Genomic DNA, 18,337 nt, shown 5'->3' with positions numbered 1-18,337 from the left:
AGGAGACTGAAGGCTTAGTCGGGGAATTAAAATCAAACGCATAGAACCTGCAATGCTTTTTGTACACCAAAAGAATAAAAACTTAAGGAACACTTTTTTTTTTCCCATGGATTTTTTAGTTTCGTCTTTCTCCTTTTTTTTTCATCTTACATTATGTTGAATAAACAAAACTACGTTATTCAAAATCAACGTTACTTTCAAGCTCCTAACAAGACTCCACTTTGGTTAAAAGGTCCTAGAGACAAAGTATATGCTATTGTTGCTTTTACTGCTATTGGAGTAGGTGTTTTAGGCGTTACTAATGGTGTTTACAGGTAAAAAAAAAAAAGAATATAAAATATATAGAAAGAAAAGGATATTAAATAAATTAAAATAATATTTTTTATATAGAATGGTCATTGGAAAAAAGGATTAAACTCCTAAATTAGATTAGTTATATAGTATATGATGATTACTAGTCATTCAAAATAAAAAAAAAAGAGAGAAAGAGTGTCTAAACTTTTTGTATATCAAAAAAATAAATAAAAATGATGTATCTTTTTTTTTTTTTTTCCTATGAATATGTTAAAGAACTAGTACTATATATTAATGGGTGCGTAACTGAGCCTGAAATAAGTATAAATCATTCAACTCTTTTTTTTTTTTTGTCTCCCCTTTGTTTCTCCCTCATCCTCCCCCTTTTTTTTATTTTTGGCTTTTTTTCTTTTTTCTTTTTTAACACAATCAATTAGCCAAAATATATACTTATTATTATTATTATTATTATTTTCTTCTTCATCCATCTAATTATGACTATTCCTTCTTCTTCTTCTTTTCAACATAAACTAAGTCTTCCTCATACTCCTCCAAACTCAAGTCCTCCACAATCAACTTTGTTATTATCTTCTTCAACAAATAATGTATTAGAACCTGGTTTACGGATAGATCAACTCAAACATTCTTTTCAAAGTTTATCTTCTCAACAACAAGAATGGCTTCTTTCTGAAATTGTCAATCAATGCGACCATACTCATTTATCTTTTCTTCATGATATGATTACTCCTCGTCTCAAAGTTGACTTTTTGAAACGTTTGCCTTTGGAAATATCACTTTATATCCTATCTTTTATCAATCACCCTCAAAGTCTAGGTCAGATAGCTTGTGTCTCAAAACATTGGAACCAATTACTTAAAGACGAAACGATATGGAAAACTGTTTATGAACAACATTACAATCATTTCAACAACTCTTCTTCCTTGATACCACAACAGAATATATCTGATTTTTCTTATAGAGACCAATTTATTCGAAGGTATCGCATTTCTACAGCTTGGAAACATGGTGGACATGTCAAAGTGGTGGATGAAGGTTTAGAAGGTTTGGTGACCTCTTTACAATGTGATGATAAGTATATCGTAGTTGGTTGTGATAATCATCGTATTGAAGTATTTGATACCTCTACTGGAAACAAAATTCGTACTTTATTGGGTCATGAAGGTGGCGTTTGGGCATTACAATTCAAGGGGGATGATCTACCTGACCATCATCAACTTCAACAACGTATTTTGGTATCTGCTGGTTGTGATAGGTAAAAAAAAAAAAAAAATCATATTGATATAAACAATGAAATTAATTATTATTTATTTTTTTATTAGAGATGTTCGTGTTTGGAATCTTGAAACAGGTGAATTGTTACATACTCTTCATGGTCATATATCAACAGTGCGATGCTTAAAAATGAAAAACAAACAATTAGCAGTGACTGGTTCAAGAGATTGTACATTACGGATTTGGGATATTGAAAATGGTCGTGCGAAACATGTACTCTATGGTCATCAAGGAAGTGTACGATGTTTGGATATCTCTGGAAATGTACTTGTATCTGGATCCTATGATCATACTGCTCGCGTTTGGGATCTTACTACTGGTGAATGTATACATGTATTGGAAGGACATCAATCATTTATTTATTCTATTGTAACTGATGGTATCAAGGTAGCAGCTGGCTCTCTTGCAACTCATATTCGAGTATGGTCTGTAGAAACAGGTGAATGCCTAGCAACATTACATGGACATACTTCTCTGGTAGGACAATTGGAATTAGTACCTGGATATGATAGTATGGGACCAACACTTGTCAGTGGTGGAACAGATGGATGTCTTCGTGTCTGGGATTGGAATGAACCTTTTGAATGTTTACAACGCATATCAGCACATGATAGTTCTATCACTTGTTTACAATGCGATGATCAATGGATCGTCAGTGCGGGAAGTGATGGGCGTGTCAAATTATGGGATCGGAAAGAAGGTCGTTTAATTCGTACTTTGGCAAATCCAGCTAAAACTGTATGGAAAACTCAATTCAATCAATCCAAAGCTATTCTACTCATGTATCGTGCTCTAAACTCAAATACTGATCTTGGTACAACTGTTTTGGAAATTCATGATTTTGATATTTGATTCCCACCCTTTTTTTTTGATTCCTTTTTATTTATTTATTTATTTATTATCATATATCTTTTTTTTTCATCATCATCATCATCATTCCTGTCAACAATATACTCCCACATAATTATTTATTATAAATATCATCTTATTTTTTCATTATATGCATTTATTTTATCTCTACATCTTGTACACTTCCTACAACCAATAAAAAATAAGGGGAGATTTTGGCCACTTTGAAGCACCGAACAATCTTTTTTTTTCTTTCTATTTCTTTCTGCTTCTTTTTTTTTCTTTCCTTTTCTTCATTGATTGATATTTTTTTTTTGTTTGTTTTTATATCAACCATGCTAACCAGTACACCTCGTGAATATCCTTTACCAACACGAAAGAGAACTTTGATGGAGACCGATGGTTGTTGGACAAAACGAATGAAACGACGACATTATAATCACCCTATTATGCCTTCAATATATTGGCCTATGACTTCTGAAACGACGATACCTACACAACCATCACCATTTGATCCATCCTTATCAAAACAATGTAAGTGACATGAAGAGAGAAAAAAAAAAGATAGAACGATAACTTATATTAAATAAACTATTTACTATTTTTTTTTTTAAAAAAAAAAAATAGGTGATGATCGGGAATTGGAACCAATGGATACAAGAACAAGTGCCTTTTGTGAACGAATTGATGATATGGATCAATATTTGGAGGAAGAAGAACAAGAAGATGAAATCAATGATAATCGACTTGATATTTATACTTTATTACAACAACAACATCGACCACTAACAGCCACAAGGATCAATGGAGTTTTATTACCAATGGAAACTCAAGATGGAGGAAATAAACATTGCATTCCACAGTTCGTACTACGTTCACCTTGGTAAAATACATTCTCCAAATCATCTTTTTTTTTTCTAACTTTTAATATTTTACATTTATATAGTTCATCTTCTTTTTCAATAATGGATTCATCTCAACAGGTAAAAATGAACAAACAAAAACACGTATAATGAAAAGAAGGATTAATTTTACTTTCTGTCATAGAATATATCAAATTGGCAGCAATCGATGGACATAGATTTTGATTAGTTCATCCCTTATTTTTATATTATCATTCCAGACCATTTATCATCTTTGTTGATCCCCCCTTTCTCTTTTTTTTTTGTTATTTTTTTGTACATACTAGTCATTTCTACACTCCATTTCTCATTCTATTTTATTTTTATTGTATTTATTATATTCAAATAAAAAAAAATCATCTTTCATCTTTTTTTATATCTTAAGAACATGTGCTGATGTGGAAATCAAGGTATGCATAATTCCATCTTTTTGCATTTCCTATCATTTTGTTTTATAAACTTGACTGCCACATTTTTTTTTCTTATTATTATTCATCTCTCTCTCTCTTTTTTTTTTTTTTTTTTTTTATTATTCCATAGAACTTTTGAGTAGATAACACTAGAATGTATCCACTCAATGATGATGAAGATATTATAAAATCACCAGCTAGTCCTTATAACAAACCAGCACCTACATCCACTAGACGTCGATCTTTATTTCGGCGACGATGGTTTCGATTAGCCAGTTGTTTGATTGCACTTAGTTTACTCTCCATCTATCTTTGTTATTATTATTATTATAATCATCATCATCACTCTTCTTCTTCTGCTACTATTAGTCATCTTATTACCACAGTGACCAACGTTAGTCACGACATCAGTCATTGTTCACGTTTAACAGAACATCAACATGTCAAACCACTTGCTCATCCAGAATTTATGCATGATCAACAGATACCGCTAGATGCATGGACACAAAAAGAAGTGAGAGGTGCTTTATATATGATTGTGAGAAATGAAAATCTACCGGATGCACGTGCGACGATCCGTGTGATTCAAGATCGGTTCAACGACAAGGCCAAATACCCATGGGTGCTTTTAAATAATCAGTACTTCAATGCGGATTTCAAGCGTCATGTTTCCTCCATCACCACACCCAAGAATGTATCTGTATATTTTGGAAAAATCGATACTGATGCTTGGGCCTATCCTAGTTGGGTGGATGTGCCGCGTGCGGAGAATGCTTTGTGGGATTTATTTGGTGTTGCCAGAGGTGAAAGTCTTTCTCATCATCAACTTTTACGGTAATCCTTCATTACAATCTTTTTTTTTTTTTTTTTTTTGTGCACATTCCTATTTTCGAACTGATTTTTTTTTTTTTGTATAGTTATCAAGCTGGACTCTTCTTTTATCATCCTTTATTTGACAATGTTGAATACACTTGGAGAGTTGAACCTGGAGCTATGTACACTTGTGAATTAGATTTTGATCCTTTTAAGATGATGAAAGCTGGAAAAAAGAAATTAGGTTATCTCGATCAAAAACATCATGATCATTTTTTGGACTTTACTAATTTGATTTCATTTTCTCTTTCTTTTCTTTTTTTTTTTTTTTTTTTTTTTTTTTTTTTTTTTTTTTACAAAAAAATAACAGGTTTTGTTTTGACAGCAAAGGAGGAACAAAATGCTATTCGAACTCTTTGGTCAACTACAGAATCATTTATGCAACAACATCCTGAATGGATCAAACCTAGGAATCAAACCATCATGCCTTGGATCACTCACCGAAATAAGGAAAATACCAAAGATGAATATAATTTTTGTCATATGTGGTCCAACTTTGAAATTGCTGATCTTTCCTTCTATCGTTCAGAAGCTTATCGATACTACTTTGATCATTTGGATAGCACTGGTGGCTTTTTTTATGAAAAGTAAGTCCCTCTTTTTTTTTTTATTATTTTTACTGATATGAACCTTTTCTACTAGATGGGGTGATCCAGTTCGAACTCTTGCAGCAGCCATGTTTTTAGATAGAAATGAAGTTTACTTTTTTGATCAGATTGGATATACAAAGGATGGTATTTCTCATTGTCCATTACAAAGTGGATATCTTCAAAAATGCACCTGTGATAGTGCAGATAGCCATGGTAACCAAAAAAAAAAAAAAAAAAAGAAGATCATCCATCCATTCACCTTTTTTTTTTTTTTTTTTTTTTTTTTGATATTATAGACATGTTGGAAAATAGTTGTACTCTGGATTTATTACGATATAGTGATCCTCCCACTTTTGATGCATTAATGAATTATGCTCGAACAAAACTACCACCTCAATTATCACTTGATCTTAACAATACTGATATTCTCAAGCAAGTCATCAAGAAGAAAGATCAATTGGAAGCATTCATTAAGGATCAAGAAAGACGTCATTTAGCTGTAGAATAGTTCCAATTCATATTTGTTCCATATATGCTAATAATAAAAAAAATAAGTCTTCTTAGCTTGATTTTTTTTTTTTGTTTGTTATCATCAACTATATATGGTATTCCTTTTTATCCGCCTAGTGAAAAAAAGCTGCCTTTTTGGTTGAAACCGGGATTTTTTTTTTGCTATGTGTATCACAAAAACGCAATTTGTTCAAATGGACCCTGTCTTCTTCATCATATCTTTCTTTTTTTTTTTTTTCTTTTATAACATCAGTATGAACATCAAGTATGAAAGCCGACTTGATCTCGACGGTAGTGGAGACGAGTGAGTCAAAAAAAAAAAAAAAAAAAGAAAAGAATCACCACTATCATTATCAACTAAAACCATTCTATCATTTCCAATGGTACTGTAGATTGAGACCAATATTACAACTACCATTATCATCATCATCATCATCATCATCAAATCAGATGTCAACTTTATTTCAACGTAAATCATCATCAACATTATCATCAATATCTAATACACAAACACTACTACTAAGAAATAATCGACTAACTACAATGGAGCCCTATACTAAAGCTTTGGAAGAGATGCGTCATTCCCTTCGTGAATTAACCCTTCGTAATAATGCCTTCACCAAATTCCCACTTGATATCCTTATATTGACCAATCTAACATCGCTATCTATGGCTAAAAATCAAATGAAATGCATTCAGTCCAATATCTTCCCTCAACTCTCACAACTGACATGGCTTTCCCTAAGTGATAATCATCTTCAATATTTACCTGATGACCTTTCTGCTTGTTATCATCTTGTAGGACTTGATCTTTCCAGTAATGATTTCCACGGTAAAAAAAAAAAAAAAAAAAAAAAAAAAGTAAGTGAACATCAGTGGACTGATATGATGATCATGTTTTTACATTTTGTAGAAATACCACGCGTCATTTCCAAATTGAATCAACTTCAAGTGCTTCTCATTCAAAAAAATCAAATAGAGCGAATTACCGATCCACATATGCTTCCAATAGGACTTCAAACGCTTCATCTAGGGTTTAATCAGTTCACCACGATGCCATCCGTTCTTATTGATTGTCCACCACCAGGCTTGACACATCTTCATCTTTCAGGCAATCCATTGAAAGAGCTACCACTTGGATTTCTTAGTCAGGGATACCAGGAACTTGTGAGTCTTGATCTCCATACCTGTCAGTTGGAGCAGGTGTCCTCCCATTTGTTTATGTACATCCATCAACGCCACATTCCACTAAAAAGATTGAATCTAGCCATCAATCGTTTGCGCCGTCTGCCATCCACTATTGGTCAATGTACACAGCTCCAATGGCTCAACTTGAATGATAATTGTCTGACCACGTTGCCATCATCCATGCAATCCCTTGTTCATTTGGCCAAACTCGGTCTTGTTCAAAACCAATTACAATTCTTGCCTCCACATCTCTTCCAGTATATGACAAAATTGGAGAAGATTGACTTGAGAAGAAACTTGTTGCCATATTTACCACCATCCATCTTGGCTTTAGCTCCCATTCATGAGATTCAACAACATATCGATTTGGCCGTGCCTGCATCCTTGATCCATATTGTTCAGCCCACGAAAGGAGGATCATTAAAAACTTTATTGTTATATGAAAACACACATCTTGAACAAAAGGATGGATTATTTTGTGCTTTGGAAGAAGAAGAAGAAGAAGAAGAAGAAGAAGAAGAAGAAGAAGAAGAACAAGGAGCACCTATTTGGCTCCCTGTCATGAATTTGAATGCCTTGAAAATTCTCGCGAATTCCAAACACCGCACACAAGCTTATGCCATGTGGGCAGCTAAAAATGGATATTTGAGCTCCGGAGAAAAAGAGGAGTGGTATCATGAAGGGATTTCTTTTTTTTTTCATCATCTTCTTTCTCTCAAGGACATTGCTCTTCGACATCATCTTGGATATGCACACAATCAATGGATATCTATAGAGAAGCATGGATATCTACCCCGTTTGGATAGACATCCTCAGGAACGACATCAATTCCTATCACAAGTATTTCCATCCTGGATACCTCTACTCGTGCGTGAACAGGTAATTCGACAGGCTCGACAATGTGATTATTGCCACCAATGGTCCATGACATTACCATTCCAAGTGGGATATTTGGCCAGACTATGTAACAACCGGATGCAAGTACCTATTCGATATTCATTGTGCTCATCGACCTGTGTTTTGGCAGCCACTTTACGATTGCAAGCGACGGCGGATGCTTGGCCACCTACAACGAAAGACAAAACTGTTATCACCAATACAGCTTCATCATCATCATCCAACAATCAAACATCTCAACCCTCTTATGAATGTGATCATCCATGGGAGGAACAACATCCACCTTCATTGACACGTGCTCTACAACGGATGGAAAGATTGGCTTCCTCTTTTCTTCACTCCTCAAATACTTCCACACGATCCTTTTTATCTCGATCATGTATACAACCATGCGATCCATCTCCTCCGCCATCTTTATCTCAACGTGATACTTTTCATGTGACGGATCCTCGACCTGCACTGACCTCATTTAATCATTTACCAAGGGATGCCATTCGTTTGGAAAGATTCTAGAAAAAAAAAAAAAGAAGGGAAGATTTGGTTTTAGATTAAATAGATTTTATTTATTTTGAAAATAAACAATATATATATATATATATATATATCAATTTTGTTTTGTTTTGTCTTTTATTTATATGATGATCGATATATAAGTGTTTTTTTTTTTTTTTTTTTCCTTGAAAAGCATGAAATATGAAATGAGGATGTAATTTTATGCATGTATAAGTATGAGGACATTCTATTTGAAAGAAAGGAAAAAAAAAAAAAGATGAATGTGCATTGGTGAAGTAAAAAGAATAAGAGATAATGATGAATGGGAAAATAACAAAATACAACAATTTTATTGATAAAAATAATATAGAAAAAAAAAAGACACTAACTTAGAATGTTTCATTTTGATTAGGACAATCTGTTGTGGCATGAATATCAAATACATCACAATTGACACAATACTAATCGTAGAAGGGGGCATCAGAAAAAAAAAAAAAAAGGAGATCAGTATAAGGAGGAATGGACTTTTTTTTTTTTTTTTAAACTTACAACCATTGTACTTTCATGTTGTTGAAGTGGAGAGGATACCATCATAGGAGTATTACAACCAATCACATCATGACCATAAACTTCACAGATTTCACAGTAGAGATCAGCACCATCGTTCTTGTTTTTGTTTTTGGGATATTCTTGGCGATAGGTATTAGATGTTGAAGTAGTGTTGACAGAAGCTGTATCAGAGATGGGAGAAATAGGCATATTGGAGCAAGATAATGATGATTTATCGTCCTTGAGTATTAAAGCTTGCCATTGTCGTTGTTCAGTTTTGTATTTGTTCCTCTCCATTGTATAGAGTTCCTCTAGTTCTGAAATTCGAAATGTCTTTTTTTCAATCACAGATTCCAGTTGTGCCATGTCGTTATGAAGCTGACTGATCTTGATGCGATGTTGGGTATCAGTATCGTTGATCTTTTGTTGTTGTTTTGTCAGTTGTTGTTTTAACCGGCTGATTTCATTCTTCATAAACATAGTTGAAGTATTTGGATCTCCAGATGATGCTTGTTCCTCCAAATCTAACATATCATCCATCAGGCGGCCATAATCTTGTTCCATCGTATCATGAGCTTCTTTTAGGATCGTCCATTGTTGTTGCAGAGAGGTCAATTCTGTTTGTGAGGTTGTCAGTGCTTGTTGCGTGGTATCCAATTGATTTTGCAGTTGCTCCAAACGTTCCGTCAATTGGCCTAGTTGATGCTCCAGTCGTGTATTAGTCATCAGTAGATCCTTGTGTTCTTCTTCCATGCGTAATTGACCTTGTAAAGCGACATCTCGTTCTTCCATCAATAATCGTTTATCGTTGATTTCTGCTGAAAGTTCTTTTTGGAGTTGTTGGAATTGATGATCAGCTGCACCTGATACTGCATGCATATGCGATAGTTGTTCACGTAGTTGTTCATTATCCATCAATGTGGCTTTTTGTTGTTGTTGTATGTCATCGAGAGCCATGGTGGTCAATTCTAATTGTTGTTCCAATCTACGTCGTGAAGAGTACATGTTGTTATTGCGATCGATCATATTGTTTCTAGCATCATCCTCTTCGTCCTCTTCATTATTGGGTGATGGTGGGAGTAAAAAGTGGCAAGATTTCAACTCGTCTACGGTATGTGTCAGTCGTTGTATTTCATCATCCTTGAGTTTGATGGTCATGTCACGTTCCATCGTCCATTGCTTCATCGTGGCTTCATACTGTCTAATGGTCTCAGTGCTTTCATGTTTGGCAGTTTCGTAATCCCTTTCCATGGCTGCGGTAGCTTGATCACGTTCGGCAAGGTCACGTCGTAATTGTTCAATTTGAGATGTATAGGTGCGTTGTTGTTGTTGTAATTGTTGATGAGAATCTTGAGCGTCCTGTTGCCATTCGCGAACTAATCGATCGAGCTTTTCAATGCGTCGAATATATTGTTGCTCCATTGCGTTGATCATCATTCCATTCAAAGGTTGTTGGTCCAAAGATGGAGAAGAAGGTGATATTGTTCTGGGTGATTTCATTTGTAGTAGTTGTGATTCCAGATGGGCGGATTGTTGTTGTGACATATGCAGTGAATCTTGTAGTCGCGTGATTTCCAGTTCCATATCTTGTACCTTGAGGGCGTAACTTTCCTTGGCAGTCACTAGTCGTTCCCATACAGCTTCTTTACCATTCATTTCATCTGATAGTCTTTGCTTTTCAAGTCGACTTTGTTCCAATAGACTATGCATTTTCTTCAATTCATCGGATGTTACCGTCTTGCGTGTACTTGTGCTTTTGCTTTTTCGAAGTGTTTCAGGTGCATCTGGTTTACTTGATAAGGTTGAGTTTCGTTTTTTGGTGCTTGGAGTCATTGTCATCCTAGTGCTTCTACTGGGTTCTCTACTAGTAGTTGTTGGAGATGATTTCCTTTGGGATGATGACGATGATGATAATGCGGGTGTGGCTGATTTTCGCCGAGATGCTGTTGTCGCTTTTGTCGAGACCGAAAAAGGTAACGTGGATGATGATTTCTTTGTTGTTGTATTTGTTGTTTGTGGTGCAGTTTTTCGTGCTGAGACAGTTGAGAGGTTTTTTGTTGGTCGAGGACTTTTAGTAGACAAAGAGAGTTCCTTTTTCTTTGACGTAGAGCATGTTGGTTGTTGTTGCTGCTGATCATGAGAAAGACATCGTTGGCGAGGTGTCTTGGTATCATTCGTAGAGGGAGTCTTGGTTGTACGGCGTGTAGTTGAAGGTACTGAAGTAAGACTTTTCTTGGGTGTAACAATGGGTTGGGCAGACAATGTAGAAGAAGAGCAAGAAGTAGATTCCTTTAGAGGTGTGACCTTGTTGGCAAGAATAAAGAGTCCAGTTTCGGAAGGACAAGTAAAATAACGTACACTAATCATGGTATAAAGGGAAGAAGAAAAAAAAAAAAAGAAAGGAAAGAAAGAGGGAAAAAAAAAAAGGAGTGTTAGTACAAGTTTTACCCATCGCTTTTGTTATTGTGTAACTGTTTATATGTCAAGTTCAAAATAGACAGCATAAACTTTTTTTTTTTTTTTGATCTCTTACCCTTTGATAGATCCATCATTTTTGCCTGATCCAACAATATCAAGTTCAATTCCAATCCATAGACCAGGTTTAAAAGAAGTAGATCCAATAAATCGAATAGTCCCAATAGCACATAAACTAGAAACAGAAACTCTTTGCCCTATTTTCAGATCAGTACTATCTTTGCTGTTCTTTGTTGATGATGATGATGATGACGATGATGATGATGTATTTGATGTATGACAATTGGATTGACAAGATCGATAACGACGTTTGGTAAGTGGAGGTGAAGTTGGTATTGCACTATTCGTATTTGTTTCTGATGTAGAACAAGCTGAAGTAATATGATGACCGTCAAAAGTGCCAGCACCTACTGATAGTCGTGCAATACGAGTATTAGTATTCACTAACATTATACCAATGAGATAAGGACGTATATTTATATAATATAAAAAGTGAGAATCCGTATATAAAAGAAAAGTAAGGGGGCGCTTTTTTAGAGGAAAAAAAAAAGTGGAAAAGAAAGAAAAGAGAAAGTGGAAAAAGGAGGCAATTGAATTTTGTACATTAAAAATAAAAAACGTGACATGCATCATCTCTTTGATTTTCCTCCTTTTTTTTTTTTTTTTTTTTTTTTTTTTTACTTGAACCAAACTTAGAAATATAATGATGATGAATGTTAAATAACGTGGATAATGATGATGATGATTTGTACTTTTCTTTCTTACTTTATATCACGCTTTGACAGCACGATTCATCCTTTTTTCCTTTTTTATCAAAAACGGTTAGCCTTTTATTCGGCTTTATGCAATACAATAGAACCCATGATTTAACTAGACTCACTAAGATCATTAAGAATAGAAAATACAATAGAAATATCACGGTCTTGAGGAGTGATAATGCAGCAGTGAGATGTATGCTTGACCAAAAAAAAAAAGAGTTGACTTTATCATTTCAGCCAATAGATAACAAGCGGTTGTTGAAACACAATGATCCCAACAAACTGGAAATGGTCTTTTTTTTTTTCTTTTTTTAAAAAAAAAAACCAGGTATGCTTCGTTCCCTTCCTGATATAAAAACTGCACAACCTGTAACTTTGGGTCAAGGTCATTGGATAACTCTTGAACAATTAGATTACTTTGATATCAATGGTATAAAACATACTTGGGAAAGGTGTGTAAGAAAGAATACTGCAGCTCCTTTGGCTGATGGTAAGTTAATATAAAAAAAAAAAAAAAAAAAACTTGGAACTTAGAAGATTATTTTATATATATATATATATATATATGTAGCTGTTGATATTCAAGTTATATTACAAACAAATACTGGTCCTCATATTCTTTTGGTCGTGCAATATCGTCCTGCTATTGAAAAGTATGCTCTTGAATTTCCTTCTGGTTTGATTGATCCAAATGAAACAGCTTTGGATGCAGCACAACGCGAATTACGTGAAGAAACTGGTTATGAAGTAGACAAAACAGCTTTTCGGTTATCAACTCAATCTGTATGTTATGAACCTGGATTGACCAACTCCACTTGCTATGTAGCACATACCACTATTGATACGACTACCATATCATTACCTCCTAAACCTTCTTTGGAGCAAGATGAATGGAGTTTACAAACTATTTGTCTACCTCTAAAGAATCTTATGACTCATTTAGTTTGTAAGTAAACCAAACGAAGAAAAGGAAAAAAAAAAGAAATGTTTTAATTTGTGTGATTTATATTTATAGTACTTCAAGATAAGCATCAACTTGTCATCGATTCAAGAGTTTATAGTTTTGCTTCAGGATTAGACTTGGCTAGAATGATTTTATAGATAGATTATGCATTAGACGCATGCTGAAAAAGGAGAACTATACATCAAACAGGATTTAGCGTAGTTAGCTCCTCTCCCTTCCTCAAATTTTTTTTTTTTTTTTTTTTTTTGGTTATTCATCAATAAAAACGTTTTATATATATATATGATTTATAAAAAAAGATGATTGTTTTTTTTATTTATAACAAGGTCAAGGTTTGACTACCATGATAGTACATTTCAAATTTCGAGTAAGACCTTCAGATACAGAACCCAGTAGTTGCCTATATTATCATCATTCAATTAGATTCACAATACTATTTACAATTTTGTAACTTACCTCTTAAAGAACCCTCGTCCATTGCAACCAACGATCACCTAATTTACGAAAAAAAAAAAAAAAAGATTAAAAAATCAGATGATATTTTCTAGGAAGAAAGAAGAAAAAAAAAAAAAAAAGGGAGATATTTACCATATCAGTTTTTAGTTTCTCTGCTTCTTCTACCAATGCATCCGTAGCATCACCTTTCAATATATGTGGTGTCGCTGTAAGCTAATCAATGTATCCAATTAGTTTTTTTTTTTTTTTTTTTTTTTGAAGAATTATACTATTTTTGTTTAACTTACGCCGTGTCTCTTAAAGACTTGCATGATTGTTTCCAATAATCGAGTTGCATCTTCTTTTAACTTTGTGACTCTTTCACCACAATCATCATTAATCCAAGCTGTAGGACCAATAGCCGCAGCTTCTAATCCAAATCCTTCAAATGCTAATACATCATCATTCAATACTGTAGTGATATAAATCTTATCTTCTGGAAGAAGGATTTGATGATCAAGTATCCAATTGACCGCTTTATATGAGGCTTCAGAATGATCATAAGCTATAAGAATTGTACGTGGCATTTTATTCAATAATAAAAAAAAAAAATTGAACAAGTTTCATTAAACCTCGTGTCTTTATATATACAAATATTTCATTTATTGGTCGGTTTCAGATTTTTTTTTCCATTATCCTAATGTCGGTGATCAAATGTTTTGATCATATGTAGCATGAACAACCGGCATTTTCCTATTTTCTTTTTTTCTGATACGATAAAAAAAATATATCTTATGATTTTACATATTCCAGATGTATGTTTGAGGTTTTAAAAAGAAAAGATGACAAAATGATCAATATGATGATTCATCATATGTATGCACTTACAAGTTGTAAATAATCTCTAGCTCAAAGAGTAGCAACACTTATTAACTAATCCAGGATATTTGGAACCGACAGTATATTGACCTATTATGATAAGATCAAAGGAATCATCCTTCTATCATATGGTTTAGTCGTCAAATGATATTCTATCATCATTTCATCGTTCATGGAAAGGAAGATCCTCTATCAATGCGAACACACTCGGCGTGCTACAAAAAAAAAAAAAAAAAAAAAAAAACTACCTGTGGTCGGATCGTGAAGTGTTTTCCTGCTAGAAAATTTGTCACGGTACTCCTTTTTTTTCCTTGCTCTTTCTTTCGCGCTTTTTTTTTTTTTTAAAAAAAAAAAAAATTGGTGACCTTTATGAAGAAATTTACAAAGATCAAGAAACCAAACTCTGAAAAAGAGGGAACCAATATTCAAGTAGTCTTACGATGTCGGTAAAAATTCAACCACAATGATGAAAATAATCAGTTTTCTTTTTTTTTTTTAAAAAAAAAACAATAAAGAGATATTATACTTACTCGTTTATATATATATATTAAATATCTTTAGCGGAAGAAATATTCAAGAAATAGAAGCAAACTCACCTGTGATAGTGGAACCTGTATCTAGTAGTCGTCAACGGGATGTTTTGATCAAAACGACTAACAAAGTTTATTCTTTTGACCATGTATTTGGCCCTGAATCCAATCAAGAAGAAATATACTATGAAGTGGCACAACCTATATTAGATCAAGTCTTGTTGGGGTAATGCTTTTTATATGTATATATTTAAAAAAATATTACTTAAAACTCAATCTTTTTATACCATTAGATATAATTGTACTATTTTCGCTTATGGCCAAACTGGTTCTGGGAAAACGTAAAAAGTTTTTATTTTCTCTTTTCTATTTCATATGACCAATGGATTTTTTTTTTTTTTATATTTAGATATACCATGGAAGGAGATTTATCAGATCGAACTATTGGAAGCAATTCAAAGGCTGGCATTATACCACGAGTAATATATAAATTATTCGAATCTTTGGACTATCAAGGTGCGGAATATTCTGTTAAAGTTTCACTTATAGAACTTTATAACGAAGAATTACGTGATTTACTCAGTGTTGGTGGTAACAATGGACCTTTGCGTATTTATGAAGATCATCAAGGTTCTGGTGTCATTGTACAAAATATTGAAGAAACTCTTATCTCTAATGCTGAAGATGGTCTCCGTGTACTACAGGAAGGAACTCGAAATAGAAGTAGTGCTGCAACAAAATGCAATGAAAAGTCAAGGTAAAAAAATAAATCAATATATAAAATAATTTCAATGATATTTATTAATTTTATTTATTTATTTATTATAGTCGATCTCATTGTATCTTTACTTTGACTGTACATATTAAGGAATTAGTTACTGGAGGTGAAGAAGTATTGAAAGTGGGTAAACTGAACTTGGTGGATTTAGCAGGCTCTGAAAATATTAGTCGTTCAGGTGCTGAAAATACTAGGGCGCGTGAAGCTGGTATGATCAATCAAAGTTTACTTACTCTTGGACGTGTTATCAATCAACTTGTGGATCACTCACCTCATGTACCTTACAGGTAAAAAATAAAAAATAAAAAAAAAAAAAAATAAAGTAAAATAAAATAAAATGAAAAAATGTAAAAACGAATTATTATCTTTTATGTAGGGAAAGCAAGTTGACTAGGTTATTGAAAGATTCGTTGGGTGGACGGACAAAGACATGCATTGTTGCTACAGTATCTATAGCGAAACTCAGTCAAGAAGAAATCGTTAGTACTCTGGACTATGCTAGCCGCGCCAAAAACATCCGGAATACTCCTGAAGCTAATCAACGTCTAAACCCGAAGATACTGCTAAGAGAATACGAATCAACCATCGAAAGACTAAAGGCAGACTTGACAGTAAGATAAAAGTATAATATAACCATTTACATATACTTACAATCATCTTCTTGACTTTATCTGTTAGGCTAGCCGAACTCAAAAAGGTGTTTACCTGTCCCAAGAAACCTATAACATGATCATGGATGAAAAACAAAGCAAGACCGATCGTGTAGATGAACTCAGTAGGGATATCGATACTCTCCGTACTTCTTTGGAAGAACGTGCAGCTGAATTAGCCGAGATGACAAAATTGATGGAAACAAAAGAATTGAAACTGGCCTCTACAAAGGTAAAAGAAATTAAAAAAAAAATAGGTAATTTTATAACATTATTTTTAATACCTTTATAATAGATGAAATTGTACGATCTAGATTCTAAATTGAAACATCAGCTTCAAGAATTTCAGCAACAAATGACATTGGTAAGTTATATCAACTTGGGCATGGTGTATAGACAACGTTTCTAACTTTTTTTTTTTTAAAAAAAAATGGACAATAGTATACTATTGATGTGGAATCGACGATTGAACAACACTTTGAATCTGTGGATAAAAGTACTGATACAATGAATTCGCTGGCGACACAAGGTATCAACAATCAAAAAGAACTAACTTCTAAGATCGACAAGATTCGCCAACAATTTTATGATGAAATCAAAGCTCAAAATAAAAAAGCAAAGGACCAGATGCATCATTATTTCAAATCTATGGATAAAGAAATTCATGATTTTGGAAATCGAGTACGTTGAAAAATATAATATCAATTTTGATTTACTTAATCCTTTTTTTTTAATTTTATTTTATTTAGCTTGGACAACTTGGTCAATTTTTTACTCAAGATATTCGTAGACATATTTCAGAAGAAGAAGCTTATCTTACATCACAACAACAATGGGTAGAAACTCTTGGTAACGACACATTATCAAAGGTGACGAAAGAATTAGCAACATTGAATGAACAACATGAATTACTTCAGGCTTTTGTTGAACAAGAACATGGACGACGTAAAGAAGAAGATACAAAGATGACTGAAATGGTATCTCAATATCTTGCTCAAATGATGGACAAATATTCTCATGAACGATCCTGCAGATTAAACAATATTATGGGCGATGTTCGCGAACAATTGAATCAAAGTGGAGATCATATCCTTTTTTTTTTTAATACATAATGAAATGATTTTATTATTATTATTATTTATACTCTATTTTTCCTTAACCTTTTCTTTTTTTTTTTTTACAGCTTAGATCCTTCCAACATCAGATCAAATCAGTTTTATCTTCAAATTTAGATAAGAATGCTTTACGGATACAACAAGTGCAAAATTTTAGTGGTAAGACTCTGTTACAACAAGACCTATTGGGCAAGGTAATGAATAAAAAAGAAAGAAAAAGTTGATGAAAGAAAGAGAGTAACGAATATTGATGATTATTATTTGATTTTCTAGATTCAAAAGTCTATATCTCATCATGGCGAGACATCTTCGATCAACCATCAATATTTACAGAAACATGTAAATGAAAATGGATCAGTGGTGGACAAAACATGTCAATCTTTAGCGACAGAAATATCTAACAGTTCTCAAAAGCTCGAAAGTATGATATCAACAATAACATCATCGACAATAGATATCAAGTTTGAACCATCATCCACAACAACAATAGAACCAATAGTGACAACAAATACATTGGAAAATCAAAAAGAAGATAAAGTAGAAGATGATGTACCTCGAATACTATTACAAGATATTAGCAATAGACAAGGTAAAATATATATATATTTATGAATATTATTTATTTATTTTTTATATTTTTATTATAGTGAAAAGAAAATTAGAATATGATATGACAGATTTAGTGAAGAAAAATCGAGTACCTATTTCCAAGAAACGCTTTTTATCACAATAAAATATCTCCCCCTTACTCCTTTTACTGTTGAATTACACTCAGACGTTTTTTTTTTTTTGAGTGACACAAGTCATCAAAGTAAGATTTGGATAGATGTTCTGCTTTTTTCTTTTTTTTTTTTTTTCTTTTCTTTTTGTTTTTGTTAAAACGACGCCTTACTTTTTATTTTTCTT

At 33.1% G+C, this 18,337-nt stretch overlaps 8 protein-coding genes across 8 annotated transcripts; 6 read left to right on the top strand and 2 right to left on the bottom strand.

Annotated features, from left to right (window-relative positions):
• Window positions 1-123: 123 nt before the first annotated feature.
• BX664DRAFT_356519 (uncharacterized protein) lies at window positions 124-550 on the top strand. The gene is made up of 2 exons (XM_051547891.1): window positions 124-314; window positions 391-550. The coding sequence occupies exons 1-2, from the start codon at window positions 154-156 to the stop codon at window positions 413-415; spliced, it is 186 nt and encodes a 61-aa protein (XP_051403494.1). The 5' UTR covers window positions 124-153; the 3' UTR covers window positions 416-550.
• Window positions 551-788: 238 nt separating this feature from the next.
• On the top strand, window positions 789-2,439 carry BX664DRAFT_364240 (WD40-repeat-containing domain protein; the record flags this gene model as incomplete). The annotated part of the gene is made up of 2 exons (XM_051548416.1): window positions 789-1,567; window positions 1,635-2,439. 2 exons carry the CDS (start codon window positions 789-791, stop codon window positions 2,437-2,439), a joined length of 1,584 nt encoding a protein of 527 aa, XP_051403493.1.
• Window positions 2,440-4,217: 1,778 nt separating this feature from the next.
• On the top strand, window positions 4,218-5,771 carry BX664DRAFT_292677 (nucleotide-diphospho-sugar transferase; the record flags this gene model as incomplete). Its single annotated transcript, XM_051542001.1, has 5 exons — window positions 4,218-4,582; window positions 4,666-4,805; window positions 4,992-5,208; window positions 5,264-5,424; window positions 5,508-5,771. 5 exons carry the CDS (start codon window positions 4,218-4,220, stop codon window positions 5,717-5,719), a joined length of 1,095 nt encoding a protein of 364 aa, XP_051403492.1. The 3' UTR covers window positions 5,720-5,771.
• Window positions 5,772-6,171: 400 nt separating this feature from the next.
• BX664DRAFT_292676 (uncharacterized protein) lies at window positions 6,172-8,382 on the top strand (the record flags this gene model as incomplete). Its single annotated transcript, XM_051542000.1, has 2 exons — window positions 6,172-6,553; window positions 6,635-8,382. 2 exons carry the CDS (start codon window positions 6,172-6,174, stop codon window positions 8,317-8,319), a joined length of 2,067 nt encoding a protein of 688 aa, XP_051403491.1. The 3' UTR covers window positions 8,320-8,382.
• A 239-nt stretch (window positions 8,383-8,621) lies between these two features.
• BX664DRAFT_383561 (uncharacterized protein) lies at window positions 8,622-11,853 on the bottom strand. Its single transcript, XM_051549125.1, has 3 exons — window positions 11,381-11,853; window positions 8,848-11,206; window positions 8,622-8,759 (listed from the first exon to the last, which is right to left on the bottom strand). Exons 1-3 carry the CDS (start codon window positions 11,770-11,772, stop codon window positions 8,688-8,690), a joined length of 2,823 nt encoding a protein of 940 aa, XP_051403490.1. The 5' UTR covers window positions 11,773-11,853; the 3' UTR covers window positions 8,622-8,687.
• Window positions 11,854-12,354: 501 nt separating this feature from the next.
• Window positions 12,355-13,290, top strand: BX664DRAFT_325947 (NUDIX hydrolase domain-like protein). Its single transcript, XM_051544127.1, has 3 exons — window positions 12,355-12,570; window positions 12,652-13,026; window positions 13,096-13,290. Exons 1-3 carry the CDS (start codon window positions 12,411-12,413, stop codon window positions 13,179-13,181), a joined length of 621 nt encoding a protein of 206 aa, XP_051403489.1. The 5' UTR covers window positions 12,355-12,410; the 3' UTR covers window positions 13,182-13,290.
• A 35-nt stretch (window positions 13,291-13,325) lies between these two features.
• BX664DRAFT_325945 (uncharacterized protein) lies at window positions 13,326-14,122 on the bottom strand. Its single transcript, XM_051544126.1, has 4 exons — window positions 13,788-14,122; window positions 13,633-13,713; window positions 13,501-13,538; window positions 13,326-13,444 (listed from the first exon to the last, which is right to left on the bottom strand). Exons 1-4 carry the CDS (start codon window positions 14,064-14,066, stop codon window positions 13,372-13,374), a joined length of 471 nt encoding a protein of 156 aa, XP_051403488.1. The 5' UTR covers window positions 14,067-14,122; the 3' UTR covers window positions 13,326-13,371.
• Window positions 14,123-14,689: 567 nt separating this feature from the next.
• Window positions 14,690-18,199, top strand: BX664DRAFT_325934 (P-loop containing nucleoside triphosphate hydrolase protein). The gene is made up of 12 exons (XM_051544125.1): window positions 14,690-14,804; window positions 14,920-15,114; window positions 15,182-15,229; window positions 15,298-15,645; window positions 15,717-15,953; window positions 16,043-16,277; window positions 16,345-16,548; window positions 16,612-16,680; window positions 16,758-16,997; window positions 17,066-17,401; window positions 17,497-17,625; window positions 17,705-18,199. Exons 1-12 carry the CDS (start codon window positions 14,728-14,730, stop codon window positions 18,041-18,043), a joined length of 2,457 nt encoding a protein of 818 aa, XP_051403487.1. The 5' UTR covers window positions 14,690-14,727; the 3' UTR covers window positions 18,044-18,199.
• Window positions 18,200-18,337: the final 138 nt, after the last annotated feature.

The sequence above is a fragment of the Halteromyces radiatus genome (assembly GCF_025201355.1).
Source record: "Halteromyces radiatus strain CBS 162.75 chromosome Unknown BX664scaffold_2, whole genome shotgun sequence".
Classification (NCBI taxonomy): Eukaryota; Fungi; Mucoromycota; class Mucoromycetes; order Mucorales; family Cunninghamellaceae; genus Halteromyces; species Halteromyces radiatus.
The sequence above is the reverse complement of the archived record's forward strand: the minus strand, read 5'-3'. Positions and strand labels throughout refer to the sequence as shown.

Coding starts and splice junctions, on each gene's coding strand:
- BX664DRAFT_356519 (XM_051547891.1), top strand. CDS start 154: ATGTTGAATAAACAAAACTACGTTATTCAAAATCAACGTTACTTTCAA. Junction 315..390: donor GTTACTAATGGTGTTTACAG/GTAAAAAAAAAA, acceptor TTTTTTATATAG/AATGGTCATTGGAAAAAAGG.
- BX664DRAFT_383561 (XM_051549125.1), bottom strand. CDS start 11,772: ATGTTAGTGAATACTAATACTCGTATTGCACGACTATCAGTAGGTGCT. Junction 11,207..11,380: donor AATGATGGATCTATCAAAGG/GTAAGAGATCAA, acceptor TACCATGATTAG/TGTACGTTATTTTACTTGTC. Junction 8,760..8,847: donor AACATGAAAGTACAATGGTT/GTAAGTTTAAAA, acceptor TTCTACGATTAG/TATTGTGTCAATTGTGATGT.
- BX664DRAFT_325947 (XM_051544127.1), top strand. CDS start 12,411: ATGCTTCGTTCCCTTCCTGATATAAAAACTGCACAACCTGTAACTTTG. Junction 12,571..12,651: donor TGCAGCTCCTTTGGCTGATG/GTAAGTTAATAT, acceptor ATATATATGTAG/CTGTTGATATTCAAGTTATA. Junction 13,027..13,095: donor TCTTATGACTCATTTAGTTT/GTAAGTAAACCA, acceptor TTATATTTATAG/TACTTCAAGATAAGCATCAA.
- BX664DRAFT_325945 (XM_051544126.1), bottom strand. CDS start 14,066: ATGCCACGTACAATTCTTATAGCTTATGATCATTCTGAAGCCTCATAT. Junction 13,539..13,632: donor AGAAACTAAAAACTGATATG/GTAAATATCTCC, acceptor TTCGTAAATTAG/GTGATCGTTGGTTGCAATGG. Junction 13,445..13,500: donor GGACGAGGGTTCTTTAAGAG/GTAAGTTACAAA, acceptor ATGATAATATAG/GCAACTACTGGGTTCTGTAT.
- BX664DRAFT_325934 (XM_051544125.1), top strand. CDS start 14,728: ATGAAGAAATTTACAAAGATCAAGAAACCAAACTCTGAAAAAGAGGGA. Junction 16,278..16,344: donor GACTAAAGGCAGACTTGACA/GTAAGATAAAAG, acceptor TTTATCTGTTAG/GCTAGCCGAACTCAAAAAGG. Junction 16,998..17,065: donor TTCATGATTTTGGAAATCGA/GTACGTTGAAAA, acceptor TATTTTATTTAG/CTTGGACAACTTGGTCAATT.